Source organism: Aulonocara sp. 'chitande type north' Nkhata Bay, linkage group LG15, assembly GCF_057382095.1.
Source record: "Aulonocara sp. 'chitande type north' Nkhata Bay isolate Kocher_YH1m ecotype deep benthic linkage group LG15, A_spYH_male_GT1.1, whole genome shotgun sequence".
In the NCBI taxonomy this organism is placed as follows: domain Eukaryota; kingdom Metazoa; phylum Chordata; class Actinopteri; order Cichliformes; family Cichlidae; genus Aulonocara; species Aulonocara sp. 'chitande type north' Nkhata Bay.
In genome coordinates, this window is record NC_141358.1 from 3,521,314 (window position 1) to 3,540,585 (window position 19,272).

The following is a 19,272-nucleotide window of genomic DNA, read 5'->3' on the forward strand; positions in this document are numbered from 1 at the left end:
AAATATAATATTAAAATATATATATATATATATAAAATAATATAAAACAAACAGGGGCTAAAAGAAGCTAAACTTTCATATGGTATGTCTCTGGCAACTTTAACATGATGTCCCAGGTACAACATTTACGCGATGTCTCAGGGACAACATTTACGCGATGTCTCAGGGACAACATTTACGCGATGTCTCAGGGACAACAAAGGAATGACGTCACAAGAAGGTGATTGGTCACTTGCAATGTTGAACCTGGAACAACATTAATTATGATGATGTGGGAACAAAAATGCTGACACGAGGAAATCAGATCGTCCAAACAAGTCCGTCTTCTTTCAGGCTGGGGCTGCCTAACTGAAAGAGCAGCAATTTTTAACCCGGACATATATCAGACATTTTTTCAGGATGGCAGTTTTCAGCGTATTTCTGACTTTAGCAACTCCATCACTTACATTTTTCTTCTTTCTGCTTATCGTTGCATTTCTTGCATACTGCTTGTATGTTAGACACATTCATATGAAATATGACCACATACCCGGCCCACCGAGGGACAGGTAGGTGAAGCCGTCGTCGAAACCCCTGTACTGGCATTACCAGAGAATGACCAGCTGTTTTTGTCCTCAGTTTTCTTCTGGGACACTCACCGTCGTTTTTGAGGATAATGAAAAATGGCGGAGTTATACACGACAAATATCTGGAGTGGTAAGTGGAGCGTAAACGATGTTTTTGTGCGGTTTCTAAAAAGTTGTGATTAATAATATTTAAAGGTCAGCATGTCCTTTACAGGGCCGAGAAGTATGGGCCTGTCTACAGGACAAATGGTCTTCATTACGTTGTAGTGTGCGTGTCCAGTCCAGAGGCAACAAAGGTGAAACAGTGTGAAAGTGCTGGGCAGAAATCCTGCAATTGTTAAATTGCCAAATAATAAAAAATAACTACATTAAGCCTAACTCTCGATAATATTTGCATAAATCCAATTTCTTGCAATGTTTCATTTCATTTCCCACACCCATAAACTACACTCTTCCTACACTACTGACACTTTATTCACTTTTAGTCACTTAGTTATTTATTCACCTTCAGTCACTTTAATTTTAAAACTGTATATACTGTATATTCTGTGTATTTATTATTTCACTCCTATTTCCTGTTCTTATTGTTCTTATCTTCAACATATGCTGAACATTGTTTGTTAATTGCCCCTTGGGGATAAATAAAGTCTTCTGATTCTGATTCTACTTTATGTTTGTGGATTCAGGAAATCCTGATGTCCCCAAAGTACCCCAAAGATAAATTTGTTTACAAAAAACTCTTCAGCCTATTTGGTCAAAGGTAAGACTGCCTTATCAGGCTACTTAGGTTGCTTCTCTACATTAGCATCAGACTTGTTTATTTACATTTTGCTTTATCAGTGGAACAAAATTAAATTCTCACGATAAAATGATGTCTTTTCATGAATAAATAACCAAACTGTTTTAAAGTCATCCAGCTCTTCAATACACTACCTCTGCTGATTTAGCCAGCGCAGATCTGGTGTGCACTATAATATACTTTAAAAAATGAGAAATGTTATATATTTTTATGATTATTCCATTTGAAGACATTTTGAAAAAATGCTTTTATTTTAACAGCAATTAGGAATTGGGTTTTGTGAGAATGTTTTCTCAACTTCCTTCTTTGAAGGTTCTTTGGCAATGGCCTGATAACAGCACGGGATCATGAGAAGTGGTACAAACAGCGCCGGATCATGGACCCTGCGTTCAGCAGCACGTGAGTTATGCATTTGTTGCTTTATAAGGTATACCTTGCCTTTACCAGGCTGAAACCACTTTTGCCTTAAGAACTGCCTCATTTCTTCATGGCATACATTCAACCAGTGCTGGAAATACGTTTTGGTTGATTTTTGGTATTTTGGTCCATATGGCATCATGCAGTTGCTGCACATTTGTTGGCTGTGCATCCATCATTCAAATCCGCCACATCCTAAAGGACCTCAGCTGGAATTAGAGAGCTGACTGTGGAGCCCATTTGAACACAGTGAACTCATTAGCACGGTTAAGAATCAGACTCTGAATACTTTATTAATCCCTAAGGAAACTATTTGGATTACAGTTGCTCCAAGACAGTTACAGTAACAGACTACACTAATTAAATAATACAACATGTTACAGAATTTACAAATTTGACAAATAGCACAAATTTATCAAAAATCGCTCAATTTTAAATATCAAAAATATTGACAAAGAATATTACAGAGATGGAAAGAGGTGGAAGAAACCAGTTTAAGAGGATTTGTAATGAGTAGTTACTCAGTTTGTAGCAGTCTGGACGTTCTCATCCCATCTCTGGCATCAACAAGGCAATTTCACCCAGAGAACTAGTAGAAACAGTAGGGAGATAGTAGCAGATAGTAGGAAGGTTTTTCTTTTTTCTGTGCAACAGTATCCGTTAATTCATTTCTGTGATAGTTTGTTGGGATGTCTTGGATGTGCTGCTTCTCCGTCTAAAGCTATCATTACTTCCAGGTATCTGAGAGGTCTAACTGGAACCTTCAATGAGAGGGCAGAGAAACTGATGGATAAACTTGCAGATGTTGCTGACAGTAAAAAAGAAGCTAATATGCTCCATCTTGTCAACTGTGTCACCCTGGATGTTATTACTAAGGTATTATATTGCAGTCATTTTTACCCTTCCAAAGGGTGAGTGTGTGTGTGCATATTTGTGTATACTTTTTTCTTGATAAATTTCAGGTTGCCTTTGGGGTGGACTTGGACCTCTTGAAGAATAGTTCACCTTTCCCTAAAGCCATTGAGACATGTCTGAAAGGAATGGTTTACTACCTTAGAGACGGATTTTTTCAGGTATTACTTCAGCGTTTGTTGTTATGCAGTAGTTCTGCCAACAACATTGTTATCTGAATGCCATCCTAAACCTGTCAGTTTTCCATTCCAGTTCAATCCAAAGAACAGAGGATACATTAATGAGGTGAGGGAAGCGTGCCGCCTGCTCCGTACAACTGGAGCTCAGTGGATCAGTGAGAGAAAGACCGCCATGCAAAACGGTGACGAGGTCCCCAAAGACATCCTGACACAAATCATCAAAACTGCAAGCCAAGGTTGGAGTTCCCAAATTTCACATTAGACTAGACTAGATAAGAGCAATAATATAGAATCTTGTTGAATCTGTGTGAAGAGCATAAAAACGAGTAAATAAACACACTGAAAAAAAATGATAGGACAGCATAAGTTCAGTGTCTCCCATATGAACTCTCCTTGGAGGTTTGTGTTAGTACCTGTTCATGATGAGAGCACATCTTAACATGGTAGATGTCAAATCATTTATAGGTAGTTTTTTTATCATTTCAGAGGACAGCATGACTGAAGAAGATGAGGAGTTTATGCTGGATAATTTTGTGACATTCTTCATTGCTGGTGAGTCTCTGTTATTTCATCTTTGATGTTAGAAGTAGTGCCCTGTGATTGACTGGCGATCTGATCAGGGAGGATAGTGCCTTTTTCTCAGTGACAGCTGGGATAGGTTAAGAAAACAATTAAGAAAATGGACTGATGTATGAAATATTACACAATAATTTGGGCCTGCTCTATCTTTGTGGAACACCAAAAGGTTTGCTGTGTTAAAAGGCGCACAATGCAGTCACCACTTTAAGCATCAATTTTTAACTTAATGCCAAATGGTTTCATCTTTATAAAATGTTATCTATTGCAGGTATTCACAACATACATTCATTTTCATGGACTACTGACCATCCAGATGATGGATGTATTGTTATAGACTGTATATCAAAGATGGAAATAGCTTTTGTATCTGTGGCGGGGTGTGCAATCACGCATTGTAATGGGTGCTGTATTTGTGGTTGCGATAATGTTGAGCAGGCAGCGGGAGAGCTGCAGCTCTGTGAGCATTGTGAACAGCAACCGTGTGAGTCAATAAAGTATGCTGCAAAGCATGAACTTGCACCCGGGTCTGCCGTGGTCATTTACAGTGTCTTAAAAGTGAACTTTAAAATGGAAGTGAATTAAACCTGCTTTCTTTCTGAAGCCCACGAAATGGCGATATATGCGGTTGCTCCTGTTCCTATAGAAGTCTATGGAAAAATGACTTTTTCCATAAATGGCTTTCAGTGGTGCTGTTTTTAATGTGATTTTGTAAAACCTGCAGAGTTTATAGGCTCAGGCACTCATCCTGGGTCAACACTGAATCAAAAACCAGTATGCTAGCCATACTGTCTTTGAGGAGAAGGTGGCTGGGGCCGATCTGTAGTATTAAACAACACATTCATTGGTTTGTCAGTCAAATGTCAGGTGTGTGGGCTGACCCCCTCATCATCACATCCTTTTCTTTTTGGAATCAAGATGGTGGAAACTCTCATCTTGCAGCTTTGCAATCAGACCAGTGAATGATGTTACAATAGCTGCATACATCTTTTGTACTGCCTAATGTCGTGTGTAATTTATGCTATTCCAGGCCAAGAAACAACAGCCAATCAGCTGGCTTTTGCAATCATGGAACTTGGAAGACATCCAGATATACTGGAGAAGTAAAAAGTCAAAATATATTGCGCGACAGTTTCCACTATAGCAAATAGACTTTGGTTTCTTATGGAGTTTTCTCATTTCTCAGAGCGAAGAAAGAAGTGGACGATGTTATTGGGATGAAACATGAAATAAGCTACGATGACCTGGGCAAGTTGGTCTACCTGTCACAGGTACATGTGGCAATTTGAAAATTGTGGTACTATTTTTCTGTATCTTAAAGTATCCTTGGTCTTCTGCATTAATGAGATTTGTGGTTTTAAGCATTTTCACTGCTCTGTTGAGTAGAACGGTGTTATATATATATATATATATATATATACACAAGATGTGCCGTATGAATTGTATACATCTTCTCCCAGGTGTTAAAAGAGACTCTGAGAATGTACCCCACAGCTCCGCGCACATCTCGTCATATTGCTGAAGACATGGTGATTGATGGGATCCACATACCTGGAGGATTTGTTGCTCTTGTAAGTTGTGAAGATTTTAAATATGTTTTAATATCTCCTGGTTTGAAGATGGGTGTGTGTGTGTGTGTGTGTGTGTGTGTGTGTGTGTGTGTGTGTGTGTGTGTGTGTGTGTGTGTGTGTGTGTGCTTCTAATCATACACATGATGGGATCCACATACCTGGAGGAATAAATGCTTTAGTGAGACATGTATTTTTTGATGTGTTTCTAGCAAAGCAGGAAATACACTTCTGTATAAACATCAAGATAAGTAAATACAATATTTTCTAATGTTTAGTTCAACTCCTATGTGAGCGGGAGACTGGACAAATTCTTCGAGGATCCACTGAAATTTGATCCAGACAGATTTCACCCAGATGCTCCCAAGTAAAGAACACACTGTTTCACCATGCTGACATGTTTTACATAATAATGTTTGTACACCCATTATTATCTCAGATAAAATGAGTTAAATTGTTCAAAGTAACTGAGGCTGTCTCTTGTCTGTTCAACAAGGCCTTATTACTGCTACTACCCTTTTTCCCTCGGTCCTCGTGCGTGCCTGGGAAAGAACTTTGCTCAGGTGAGGATGACAACATAATGTGAAGACCCGCTCACCTATAAACACACTGACTCATCTCTGTGGGCGCTGTTGTGTTTTTTAGATGGAGGCTAAAGTGGTGATGGCCAAACTGCTCCAGAGGTTTGACTTCACTCTCGTCCCAGAACAGACCTTTGACATCCTGGATGCTGGCACACTCAGACCAAAGAGGGGAGTGTTGTGCACTTTGAGTCACAGGGATTACAAAAATAAATGATCTTAACGGACTTCACATTGGAACAGGTCATAGGTATCTATATGGTGGGGCAGAGTTTTTACTCTTGGCTGAAAACTGATTTTTTAAAGAAATCCTTGTAATGAAAATAGTCTCATGTATGATCGTAATACACGCAATATATTCATATGAAATGCTTATAACTATTTTTATGTCTTCACTGGAATAATCTATTATTATTATGGAAACATTTTTGAGGAAGCTAGGATCAATACCATTTGCTACTGTATGTATGTACACACATATACACACACATATAAATATACACAGACACATACTGTGCAAAGCTAATTTCTTTTATTTTGCTTAGAACATAGGAACTTCTTTTCTGTTAGTAACAAATTTCCTAAATATAAAAGACACTTTCAAAGCTGTCTGTTATGTGCAGACACATCACTGATTCATCACTTGAGTTATAGGTGCCTATTGTATGCTTGAATGATTAATACCACTTTAAATAATTAAAGGAAAATCTGGCTCCTTGTAAGCAAAATATGGAGAGAACTGCAAAATGTATTGCAGTTGCTTTTTCATAGCCACTGCCTGTAGCACTCATTTAAACATGACTTTTGTGTAAATGAAATAAAACTGAAATACAATGTCTGTTTTGAGAAGTTGCCCCCTTTCTCTACCTCAGACAAACTGTATACAGTAATAACATGAATTAACAAACTGTTATTAGAGAGTGAAATCTCAGAGGCACACATCCTATGTGCCATTTTTCTTAACGGTTTAGTTTTTCACAAGAGGTTCCTACTAATGTTTCAGAATAAGAGCCCAGTTAAGAAAAGCTCTATTACTGTCTGGTGAGCGCTTTTAATTTGAAACAAATCCAGAAAGTTTGCATAAACGGCGTAAGGTACGAAATTTCACAGCGGGAGAGGTTCAGAAGTCGTGATGAAAGACTGGTGGATGATGAGTTTATTGGCTGTCAAACGAAAAGTGAAGATGTCAGACATTTTCATCTGCTGAGATAAATAAACGCCTCGCACTATAAGATGAAATGAATGCATTTTATTTGCTTTTATCTTGTTTCTTGTGTTCTTGATGAAGAAGACTTGAATATAATGTTAATATGAACAAAGCAGAGTGTTCCGGGACTCTGATCTCTTAACCTTAAGTAATTAATAAACCTGCAGGTGCCGACAGCTTTTAAGGTGGAATGCATTTTATTTACTAAAGATGATGCTTAGAGGCAGATTTACCAAGTGTGTGCGCCAGCTCAAAGCCCTCTATTGGCCTGAAATTCAGCTTCAATTAGACGCCTTTCTCTTCCCAAAATATTGCGCTCTGAAAGCACAACTTCTGCAAACACATATGAAATACAAAGCCGAAAAAAAGGCCCACTCCTTTATGTCGCAAAATCGAAACTGCGCCTGTTTAATAAATCCCAGCAGTAGCCTTTTTAAACTGTAGAGGGTTTTTGCACTTGTTCACAATCTTCGCAAAATAACAGCACGAAAGCTGTGACATTCAGTGCGTCTCCGTGGGCTCTCTTCTCTGAAGTACGCTATGTCGAACTTCCGCCTAATTAGATCTGGCTGTGTGCGGTCGGTATTTGGAGCTGCTCCCTTGTTTTTCCTCCCAAAGGGTCGCCACAGCCACGGCGGCTGGATCTCCCGTTAATGCGAGTTTAGAACGACGACACTGGGGTAAACCAGCTTGTGACCTCACTGAGGCTTGTTTGTGTCTCCCCTCGGTCTTGAACCAGGGATCCTTCGCGGTGTTATAGAAAGGACAACCATCTTTGACGCAGACGTCTACGGGATATTTCTCAGGATGGCAGTTTTCAGCTTACTTCTGTCTTTGGCTGCTCAGACGCTAACTTTTCTCTTCTTTCTGCTCGTCGTTGTGTTTCTCGGATACTGCTTGTATGTTAAACACATTCATATGAAATATGACCACATACCCGGCCCACCGACGGACAGGTAGGTAAAGTTCTCGGCACTTTTGCTGACACTGTTCGACGCTGACCACTTGATTTCTTCCCCAGTTTTCTCTTCGGACACTCAGCATCGCTTTTGAGGATAATGAAAAATGGCGGAAATATGCACCAGAAACTTCTGGAGTGGTAATTTGAACGTAAACGATGGTTGTGTGTAGGAGTGATTAATAAATAATGATAAAACGTATCATTTATGCGGTAGTATGTCTTTTACAGGGCGGATGAGTATGGGCCTGTCTACAAGATATATGCTCTGCATTACGCTGTAGTGTGTGTGTCCTGTCCCGAGGCAACAAAGGTAAACTGTGACAACAGCATGAGTGTGTGCAGTAGCGGTTTTTGATACGGGCGACATGGGTCCGAGGCGGCATCGCAGTGGGGGGCGGCATCACGGGCATCGGCAAAAAATAAAAACAAATTGCTCGTATTCATGCTGCCCCGACATCATGCCAGCGCGTATTGGGAATGGCATAGGCACCGATCGGTTTTCTGTCGCCCATTTGCTGGGGCGCCAAAATAATACCACAAAATAACAGAAAATAACTTTCTCATGAAAATACGGTTATTTTCAGTAATGACAATACAGTTTGTTGCCCTAATTTTACATGGGATTTTGCCTTTTTCAAGTGCTGTTAAACATTAAATTAGGAACATTTTAATGTGATTAAACAATAAAATTAATTGTAAAAAAGGCCAATGAATGCGGCAATATGAATAATAATAATACTTAAATGTACAGAAATATACAGTTAACAGTTGGTTTAAATAATAATGGATTGCTTTCATATAGCGCTTTTTGAGACCCTCAAAGCGCTTTACAATTCCACTTTATAATTCCGCCAGAGGGAGTGTTCGCCCAGGCACGATCAGGGGCCCGTTCTTCGTACGTCGCTTACTACATCCAAGATCAAATCATCGCCCTAACTCTGAGCTCGCTATTCCGGTTCCCCGAACACACCTGTTGTTGACGATTAGTATAGCTGGATGAAGTAATGTGAGATCACTGGGTGGCCCAACAGGGGCTACGCATCGATAGTAGAAACATTGATCGGCAATCCTTTGATTGGTCGGCGAAAATGTCGAAGGAGCGCGCTCGGTATTCTTCGGCAGCAGAGCAAGAACTCTTGAGTGAGGGATTTTAGGAGTTTCAGAGTCTAATTAAAACGCAAGGGAACACTGCAAAGGCTGCAAAAGCAAGGAGAGAGGGCTGGCAGAAAGTTGCTGACAAATTAAACTCGTAAGTAATTTAATAATAACAATAATAATGGAGTGGGTTTATATAGCGCTTTTCAAGGCACCCAAAGCGTTTTACAATGCCACTATTCAGTCACTCTCGCATTCACACACTGGTAGCTGTCACAGCTGCCCTGGGACAGAAGCCAGGCTGCCATATCGCGCCATCGGCCCCTCTGGCCAACACCAGTAGGTGGTAGGGTAGATTTATCATATCACACTATATTATCCAATATTATATTACATTATATTATATTATAATATGTTATATTATATCCCCTTTCACATTAGCGCCACAACAGGACCCACTAGAACATGGGAACAAGTAAAAGTGAAACATAAGAATATTCTACAGAATGGTAATATTTATCACTTATATTGCTTTTCGTCTCTTGGACAGAGACCCTGAAATAATCTGTTTGTTTGTTTATAACAGCAACCAAGAAAAGGGGCAGCGCAAAAAAAGACAGGTGGTGGTCCTGCACCCCCTCGTCAACAAGTTGGTTAAGTGAATAATACCCTCACGGGAAAATCGATATCTCTCTATGAGCACACTGTCGCGCTGAGCTAAAGGATCCTGTCTGTCCCGCAATATACGCTGGATTCTGAGGACTCTCCTTATCAATCTTGCACCTTCCGCAATGGGTGGCTCGCGTATACGGACAGGACATGGCTGCGACAGGCTTCCCAAATCCACCTTCGCTTTTATAGCCGTGGTCTCTCATCTTGATTACACGAAGTAATTTACAATTACTACTCTGAAATCTGAATTACATCTGTAATAATCACATACATGTAATAGAATGTTAATAGTACATTTCCCTTTTTTAGGAAATGACCTGTATGTATCTGTGTGACATCAATAAAAGGATCAAGTGCTGCATTATCTTTAGTTACATTGATGTTATTTATTTATGGTACAACAGTGGTAAAATATCGCTGTTGCTTTCGTATACATGAAGCGGAAATACCTGAGTGGCCGCGATCTAATCCTGTTTACATAAAGTAAACCTGCTCCCGAGCAGGTTTACGCTTACGGCTCTGTTGCTATGACAGCAAGTCCCGGATGGGCTTCGAAGAACCGAACGATCCAAGATCACGCGAAATCGTCAACAGTCAAATCCGGCTAACTTACTTAGCGAGGTACTAAGAACGGGCCCCTGGTGTTGTTCCAGGATCAACATTGCAAGTGACCAATCAGAATGTTGTGACGTCATACTTTTGCGACTTCGGGAAAAACCGCCGTAAAACAAAAAACTTAAGCTGCGAGAAACCGCCTCTGTCCGCCGATCAACGGACCCTGACCCTAACCCTTTAATAAACGCTAAGCAGAATTGATATTGTCCTTGGAACATTGGAATTTCATAAATGCACGAATGGCTTGGCGCGCCAAAGAATAACGTCACAAGAATGTGATTGGTCACTTGCAATGTTGTTCCTGGAACAACATTTACTATGCTGTTCCAGGAACAACAACGCGACGATATCAGATCATCCGTTCGCCCAGGGCGCCAAACAGGCTAGGACCGCCGCTGAGTGTGTGAAAGTGCTTGGCACAAATCCTGCCCTTAACTTCAAAGTGTGAACTACTGACATTTTGGTTTCACTAAGCATAACTCCTGATAATATTCGTATCAAATCTTCTTTCTCTAAAAAAAATTTTTCTGTCTTTCTGCTCCTGGCTTCAGCAAATATTGATGTCCACAAAATACCCCAAAGATAAACTTGTTTATAAGAGACTTGCCAACCTGTTTGGTCAAAGGTAAGACTGCCTTATCAGGCGCTTTTTTGTAGCGATGCACCAGTTCTAAAAGGCTGTGCTGTTACTGATATCGTTTTAACTTCAGTTACTGGCTGGAATTGATCAACAAAGGCAGATATCAGTAGATACCAGTGTGATACTTTGCATTCATTTACCAATATTTAGAGGTGGAGTGAGCTTTGCAATACTCTTATTTGTTTAACACCTGGACTAAGATTAAGACTCACAGGTATAATACAGACCACCACTGTACTCAGTGTTGGGAAGGTTACTTTTGAAATGTATTCCACTACAGATTACAGAATACATGCCCCAAAATGTATTTTGTAATTGCTTAATATATAAGTAATATACTTTGGATTACTTAATATATTATCATGCTTTTTAACAACTAATGAATGTCCTATTGCTGTGTGATTTATTACTATTACTGAAGGCTACTCACCATACCATTAGCAACTAGATTTTTAAATCTTAATATAAATGAGTAACAGTAGGTGGACATTAGGTAAGGCTGCACTTTTTGCAGCGATCTCATATAGAAAACTATTCCGCGCGTATATAAAACAGGTCTGTGGCTCTGAACCGTAGTAAAGGACCTCTGGCTAATACGTCGGGTTCGTGTCGGGCTCGTAGCCAAAAACTAGCTTTACTTTGTTGTCTGGGTCAACTTTGGTAGCGAGAGACAGAGAGAGGCGTTGAAAGGCTGCTTCAATGGAACTTATTGTTTCGGAGGAAAACAGGAACACAGCGTACAGTCGAGTCTTAACAGCTTACTTACAACTGGGCTCGTCAGGCTCTCTGTTTGGCTGCAGTGGTTATTATTATATTTACATGCTTGCAGCTCCCGTTTCTGCTCGGTGACAGCTCGTACTTTTCCACTCACCTTTTTCTCCCTCCCTCGCTTACAGACACATAACGGGTATGACAGTCCATTCTCCCTGCAGCACGGACTACACTGCCCATGAGGCTACATGCTTTAGGGCTATGCATGTAACACTCTGCTATTGCCTTCATATTAAATCATTTTTTGAATATTTCTTCACGTCATTATGAGACGCGAGATTGAGACACGGGCATTTGAGCCTCTTAATGCGTGTTTTGTTTGTTTCCACCGGTGTGGAATTACCAAAAATAGAGAGGGCAGAGCCGAACATATGAAACAGGAAAAGACCGCCGTGTAATCCCTTTATTTCAACAAAGTAACTGTATTCTAAATACCACCCTTATAAACAGTAACTGTAACCGAATACAGTTACTCATATTTTATGTTTTAAATACGTAACAGCGGTACATGTATTCCTTTACTCCCCAACACTGACTGTACTGCAGAGATGGGAATCAATGACGTACTAATACTTTATCACATACTTAAGTAGCCTTTTTCCCTCACTGTGGAGGCAGTCTGAGAAAGCTCGGTGAGTCCATCAGGATCGCGTCGTTCTGTCATGTATTCGCTGTATGGCAGGCAGGATGTGGATTCAGGAGACAGAACATAAACTCAAATCTAGCAAAAATAATCATAAAATCTCAAACAATAACTGGGCAGGAACGAGGAATCCAAACACTAGGAATTTTCTGGGAAACACAGAATAAGGTAATACGCAACCATGAGGGAAGAGGGGCAATGTGGCAATGAACAAAGGGAGACAGAGATAATATATACTCACAGGATAATAAGAGAAGACAGCAGATGGCACGCACAGCTTAAAACTATAGGAGGACCAGATAGGAACATTTAGATTAGATGCAACCTGAATGCCAACAGTAAGCAAAACTAACAGTAACTAAAACTCAGAGGAATAAAATAACGTATTTTGTCAACTGTCTTCTTTGAAGGCTCTTAGGCAACGGCCTGGCAACAGCACGGGATCATGAGCAGTGGTACAAACAGCGCCGGATCATGGACCCTGCATTCAGCAGCCTGTGAGTTTCACAGTTATCACAAAAAGACAAAAGAGTTTGTTTGTTCAACCACTGATTTTTTTCCAAATGAATTTCTGTGGTAGTTTGTTGGCAGGTTCTGGCTCCTCCGGTTAAAGCTATCATTACTTCCAGGTATCTGAGAGGTCTGATGGGAACCTTCAATGAGAGGGCAGAGAAACTGATGGATAAACTTGCAGATGTTGCTGACAGTAAAACAGAAGCTAATATGCTCCAGCTTGTCAACTATGTTACCCTGGATGTTATTACTAAGGTTTTATATTACAGTCAGTTTTACAGCTTTTACAGCAGTCTTTATCCAAATAATATTTCCTCATGTTTGTGTTTTTCCTTGATAAATCTCAGGTTGCTTTCGGGGTGGACTTGGACCTGCTGAAGAACACTTCACAGTTCCCTAAAGCCATTGAGACATGTTTGAAAGGGATGGCTCACTACATTAGAGACAACTTTTTTGAGGTATTACTTTAGTGTTTTTTGATGAGCGAGATGAGAGATGAGATAGCCTTTATTTGTCAGTTGCAGTTGCCCACAACTGAGATGACAGACCTTGCCGACCGTACATAGAATACACAAACATCACATTGGGGAGACAGGTCAGGCTAGGTAGCAAGGAAAAAAAAAACATCGAAATGTGTAACACAAAAGGATAATCCAGGAATGCACAGATATCAACACACCATAACACAATAAAACACAGACAAGCAACATGGGAGAGTATTCCAGTGTGTACAGCTGATCTGGGTCCACTGCAATCTTCGATTGCACCTCCAGCTGATCCGGTGTCCACATCGGATGGGAGGTAAGCATGGGAGGAGGCGTTGGATTCGGGGGAGGGAGGGTGATAGTGAGTATCAGCGTACATGTTTTGTGCGTGTGTGTGTGTGTATCCCATGTTCAGCTGAGAGAAAATGTCACCACGCCCGGTTAAGCATCAGTCAACAGTCTCCAGTTGACCCAGGTGGCCTTGAATGAGGTACAAAGAGTTCGACAACAATCCTGTTATCATGGGAAGAATTTGTTGTTCCAGTCAGCTTCGACCTTGGCAGACCTTCAGCTGGCGCCGGTGGGATAGCCACATGAGTGAAGCTGGTGAATGTTTGGGTTTAGTGCAAACAACGGCATCCAATTTTTACAGTTGGTTTAATGTCCATCACTGGTCACCAATTATCTCAATTCCCATTGTTCTTCTCCAAGATGTTATCCATATTGCGTTCAAAACACAGTCTGAGTACTCCCAGCCCTGCCAATCATCTATCATGTTGGCCAGCCTTATGGGATTTTGAACAGCTGTAGCCGCTTCTTGTTCTTCGATAAGCCAGCTCCAAGCCAGCTCCAATCAGCCCGAACTCCGTTATCGTGGTTCCAAATTGGTAGATGTCGTTCAATGTCCTCCGTCGAGTGTTGCCAGACACACGACGCAACCGACCATGGAGTATCCGGCAGCAAACGTCTCCGCAGGACAATCGGGCTCTCCCAAGCCTAGCAGGTTGTCAATTCCATTACGGGACCAGTTGATCAAATCCATAATTCTTTAGGTTTTAGAGAACAAGACCGAGAAACTCTTTGAGGGTTAGAGTTAGACGAGACTAGACAAACACCTAGAAGCAGCAGCAGAGAAGATAAGGGAGGGAGAGGGGGAGGCGTCCGCCTCCTCCAAGAGCCAAAGAAGAAGAAAGTATGTACTGCAAGTCTTGTTGCATGGAATGTTAACTTCTTCAATCTGCCATTCCAGTTTAATCCAAAGAACAGAGGATACATTAATGAGGTGAGGGAAGCGTGCCGCCTGCTGCGCAAAACTGGATCTCAGTGGATCGCTGAGAGAAAGGCCGCCATTGAAAACGGTGACGAGGTCCCCAAGGACATCCTGACACAAATCATCAAAACTGCCAACCAAGGTTGTAATCCCTAAATTTCACATTTGAATAGACTCAGTAAGCCTTGAGCATTGATTTTAAATTGCTGTGAATAGTACACACAAGAGTAAACAAATACACTGAGTTTTTAGTTGTGGCGAGTGGAGTGTTCTTTGTTGTGGTCTGCGTGCTGATGCTGAAGAAGCGACATCATGCCGATGACACCAGCAAACTAAATAAACTGATCAGGAAGGCTGGCTCTGTGATTCGCTTGAAAATGGACACTTTGGAAGCTTTGCCGAATATAAACAGATGACTGATAGAGACATTAACACAGAAGACATTGTATCATCTGACGTGTAATAAATGAAAAAAAGAGAAGGAAGCCAAATATTAATTTATATGTCAATTTTCTTATTGTTTCAGAGGAAATCATGACTGAAGAAGATGAGGAATTTATGCTGGACAATTTCGTGACATTCTTCATTGCAGGTGAGTCTCTGTTATTTCGTGTGTCTCCAGCAGACTGTGATACTGAAGAGCATAAGCGGTTAACAAAGTAGATGGGTAGTTGGATGGATCTGTGAAATGTTACAAAATAAGTTGGATGTTGTGCTTCCTTCTGGCACACTGCAAGGCTTAACTGCCACAGCATATTCGTCCACATATATGAAGCCCCCTTCATCAAAGACTGGTTTAAATCCAAACACTGAACCTTGGGGTACACCAGAAGTGACCGGGAATAGACGAGAGTGGAATGCTTTCAGTTGAATAAACTGGGAGTGGTCAAGGAGCTATGGTTGTAACCAGGTCAGGGAGCTGAACAGGATGATGAATGAGTGACTGGACCAGAGACTGGACTACAGACTGAACTGACTGGAGTGGGTCAGAGATGCCGAGAGAGGAAAGTCTGCTTAGAAGGACAGAATGAGAGATCGTGTCGAAGGCTGAGCTCAGATCCAAAAGGACGAGAATGGTGAGAAGACCAGAGTCAGCTCCGACTCGAAGATCATTAGTGACTTTAAATAAAGCAGTTTCTGTACTGTGACATGAACGAACACCAGACTGAAATCTCTCGTAGATGTTATTATTATCCAGGTGTGAATGAAGTTGAACTGCAACTACTTTTTCAAGTATTTTATAGATGAAGGGTAAATTAGAAATTGTACGGCGGTTGTTAAAGTTGTTAGGATCTAAAGAAGGTTTTTTCAGCATGGGAGTGACTGAAGTCTGTGAAGGTTCTCAGTCATCCAGGTCATCGTAGTCAAAGGAGCTTGCAAAGAAGGGCGTCTGGACTTCTTTAAGTTACTTGAAGACGTTTCACCTCTCGTCCGAGAAGCTTCTTCAGTTCTAAGGTCAAATGGTGGAGAGTCCCAGATATAAACCTAGTGGGAGTAACCCCCCACAGAGGGACAAAAGGACCCCCTGATGATCCTCTTTGTCTCAGGCGATTAGAGGATCATCAGGGGGTCCTTTTGTCCCTCTGTGGGGGGTTACTCCCACTAGGTTTATATCTGGGACTCTCCACCATTTGACCTTAGAACTGAAGAAGCTTCTCGGACGAGAGGTGAAACGTCTTCAAGTAACTTAAAGAAGTCCAGACGCCCTTCTTTGCAAGCTCCTTTGACGAAGTGACTGAAGCAATCTTGACTAAGGAGGGGACGACACCGGTGGTGAGTGAAGAGTGAATGATAGCAGAGATGAGTGGGAGTAAGGAAGAGAGGCAGGATTTCACAAGCCCTGTAGGCATAGGGTCAAGATTACATGTGGCAGGCTTTGAGTTACATATAAACTCAGAAATATCAGATAAATCAGGAAGATGGAAAGTGGAAAACGGCTCAAAATAGAGAAAAGGTTCTGGAGAGGGGGTAGACACAACAATTGAACTGAGTTGCTGGTGGATGTTATTGATTTTTGTAGTCCAGAGCAGCATCAAGGAGTTACAGGTTTCTTGTGCCTTGTTGATTCGAGTCTTTATGCTGAAGTACATGGTATTTGTAGATTTCTGCATCAACAGGAATCTAAATAATGGCTTGCTGCTATCATGAGTGTGCAGTGCTCTTGGCTTCACCGTCTGAGCTGTCTTTTGATTGTGACCCCTGGTTTCAAAAATGCTAAGCAATGGAGGAAATGCTAAACTTGAAACTTGAAAAACAGCAGCTTCTTTTGTATATAGTGTATGTTGTAACATTTTATTGAGCTTCATGGTGGTAATATTCAATTTTGATACATTTGTGCTATTTCAGGCCAAGAAACAACAGCCAATCAGCTGGCTTTTTGCATCATGGAACTCGGAAGACATCCTGATATACTGGAAAAGTAAAAAGTCAAAATATAGCACATAACAGTTTCCATTAGAACAAGTGAACTTTGGTTTCTTATGGAGTTTTCTCATTTCTCAGAGCGAAGAAAGAAGTGGACGATGTTATTGGGATGAAACGTGAAATAAGCTACGATGACCTGGGCAAGTTGGTCTACCTGTCACAGGTACATGTGGCAATTTGAAAATTGTGGTAATGTTTTTAGTGTGATTTGTAATCTCATGTTCACCCATGGATTCAAAATTAGTCAACTAACAATGAAAGACTGTATCAACAGTAAACTTAGGCTCTCAGTCTTGTTTTTATAAAACAAGATGCACCATAAACGTTGTAATCTTCCCCCAGGTGCTAAAAGAGACTCTGAGAATTTATCCCGTGACTCCGGCCACATCTCGTGATATTGCTGAAGACATGGTCATTGATGGTGTCCACATACCTGGAGGATTTGTTGCTGTAGTGAGTCATAGATATTTTTTTTTTATGTGTTTCTAGCTTCAAAGCAGAAAATAAACTTCTGTTTTATATAATTATAAATAATAATGGATTGGATTTATATAGCGCTTTTCAAGGCACCCAAAGCGCTTTACAATGCCACTATTCATTCACTCTCGCATTCACACACTGGTGGAGGCAGCTACAGTTGTAGCCACAGCTGCCCTGGGGCAGACTGACAGAAGCGAGGCTGCCATATCGCGCCATCGGCCCCTCTGGCCAACACCAGTAGGCGGTAGGGTAAAGTGTCTTGCCCTACAAGACAGTTACCTGGAATCAAGACGAATAAATAACCTATTCTCATATTTAGTTCAGCTCCTATGTGAGCGGGAGACTGGAGAGATTCTTCAAGGATCCACTAAGATTTGATCCAGACAGATTTCACCCAGATGCTCCCAAGTAAGAAAAACACTGTTTCACCATGCTGACTTTATTACGTTTAATGTTTGCACACACTTTATTATCTCAGACTAAATGAGTGAAACGGTTCACAGTAACTGAGGCTGTCTCTCGTCTGTTCATCAAGGCCTTATTACTGCTACTACCCCTTTGCCCTCGGTCCTCGCTCGTGTCTGGGAAAGAACTTTGCTCAGGTGAGGATGACAGCGTAAGTCAACATGAAGACCCACTGACCTATAAACACACTGACTCATCTCTGTGGGCGCTGTTGTGTTTTTTAGATGGAGGCTAAAGTGGTGATGGCCAAACTGCTCCAGAGGTTTGACTTCACTCTTGTGCCGGGACAGACCTTTGACATCCTGGATGCTGGAATGCTCAGACCTAAGAGTGGAGTAATTTGCTCTTTCGCTCACAGGGAATAAAAAGAATAAATGGCCATAAAGCACCAATACATTAGAAGAGGTCATAGTAGTCTATAGAGTAAAACTGGGCTTTTATTCATATCTAAAACTGTCACTTAAAAAAGAAGAAGAAAACCTTGTAATGAAAACAATAATGGTGTGATTTAAATACATAGCATATTCATATGAAGTTATGTCGTGTTTTTTATTTATTACAATAATGAATATAAAACTACTTGTTGGCCAACAGGGAGTCTGTAGAAACTGTGCTGCTGTTGGCTGAAGACAAAGGAAGAGTAAAAGGGGAAGGTATGTTTGGAGGCAGAGAGAGAGAGAAGGTAGGAGTGGAGGTGAGAGTAGGAATTTAAAATGTAGGGACTATGACTGGTGGAGGTGGTGTGACAGAAGAGGATCCTAGGGATGGAATGAGGTGGAGGCAGATGATCTGGAAACTACTAAAGGAAGCAGGAAAAAGAAGAGGAAGAAATCCTTTCTGATGCAACAACAAAAGGAGTCTTGTGTCTGTGCGAATGACCAGATCTTTTGCTTGATAGGCAAATGTGTTAACCACTACACTTCAGAGCCACCCATTACAATAGTCAGTATATAGAAACATTTCTGAGGGGCGCTGGTCTCTAAGGTATTGCCATTTGTTACTTTTATACACTGCTGATATATATTTTTTAGTTTATATTATGTAGTTGCTTTTTCATAGCCATTGAACCACAGAAGCTTTAGTGTCTGTAACTAATTTAAGCACAGGTTTTATGTAAATGAAAATAAAACTGAAACTTTAATGTTTGTCAGTGTGATGTTATTTGTGTTTGCGGTGTAGTGATTTCTTATGTACCCAACTTGCTCTTTTAATGCAATTACCAACAGTGTACACATGGGGGCGCTAAGCTCCTGCACAGAAACCTGACTTTTAAAGCAGAGGCAGCACAACAACCACGATCAAGACTATCGATTAAAATGTTATCCAATAAAAGATCAGTTTTATTAAACGATTCAAAATCACAGATATAAAACAAACACTCAATATACCTACAATATTGATCGATTTCCCCGCGCGCAGTCGATCTAGAGCTT

The 19,272-nt window shown here is 40.9% G+C and overlaps 2 protein-coding genes across 3 annotated transcripts; both read left to right on the plus strand.

The window, feature by feature from the left end:
* Positions 1–261: 261 nt before the first annotated feature.
* Positions 262–6,436, plus strand: LOC147312268 (cholesterol 24-hydroxylase-like). The gene is made up of 15 exons (XM_086265127.1): positions 262–548; positions 619–696; positions 781–862; positions 1,253–1,326; positions 1,678–1,764; positions 2,520–2,658; positions 2,745–2,855; positions 2,947–3,109; positions 3,360–3,425; positions 4,480–4,552; positions 4,636–4,720; positions 4,910–5,020; positions 5,296–5,384; positions 5,514–5,580; positions 5,663–6,436. The coding sequence occupies exons 1-15, from the start codon at positions 400–402 to the stop codon at positions 5,813–5,815; spliced, it is 1,527 nt and encodes a 508-aa protein (XP_086121253.1). The 5' UTR covers positions 262–399; the 3' UTR covers positions 5,816–6,436.
* An 830-nt stretch (positions 6,437–7,266) lies between these two features.
* LOC147312269 (cholesterol 24-hydroxylase-like) lies at positions 7,267–18,980 on the plus strand. Of its 2 annotated transcripts, XM_086265128.1 has the most exons (15): positions 7,267–7,761; positions 7,827–7,904; positions 7,995–8,076; positions 10,700–10,773; positions 12,613–12,699; positions 12,832–12,970; positions 13,063–13,173; positions 14,450–14,612; positions 14,997–15,062; positions 16,817–16,889; positions 16,973–17,057; positions 17,237–17,347; positions 17,694–17,782; positions 17,910–17,976; positions 18,064–18,980. In XM_086265128.1, exons 1-15 carry the CDS (start codon positions 7,613–7,615, stop codon positions 18,202–18,204), a joined length of 1,515 nt encoding a protein of 504 aa, XP_086121254.1. In that variant the 5' UTR covers positions 7,267–7,612; the 3' UTR covers positions 18,205–18,980. The 2 variants fall into 2 exon arrangements, with proteins under 2 accessions (XP_086121254.1, XP_086121255.1); XM_086265129.1 differs by lacking the exons at positions 7,267–7,761; positions 7,827–7,904; positions 7,995–8,076 and adding an exon at positions 9,028–10,590.
* The last annotated feature ends 292 nt before the right edge of the window (positions 18,981–19,272 follow it).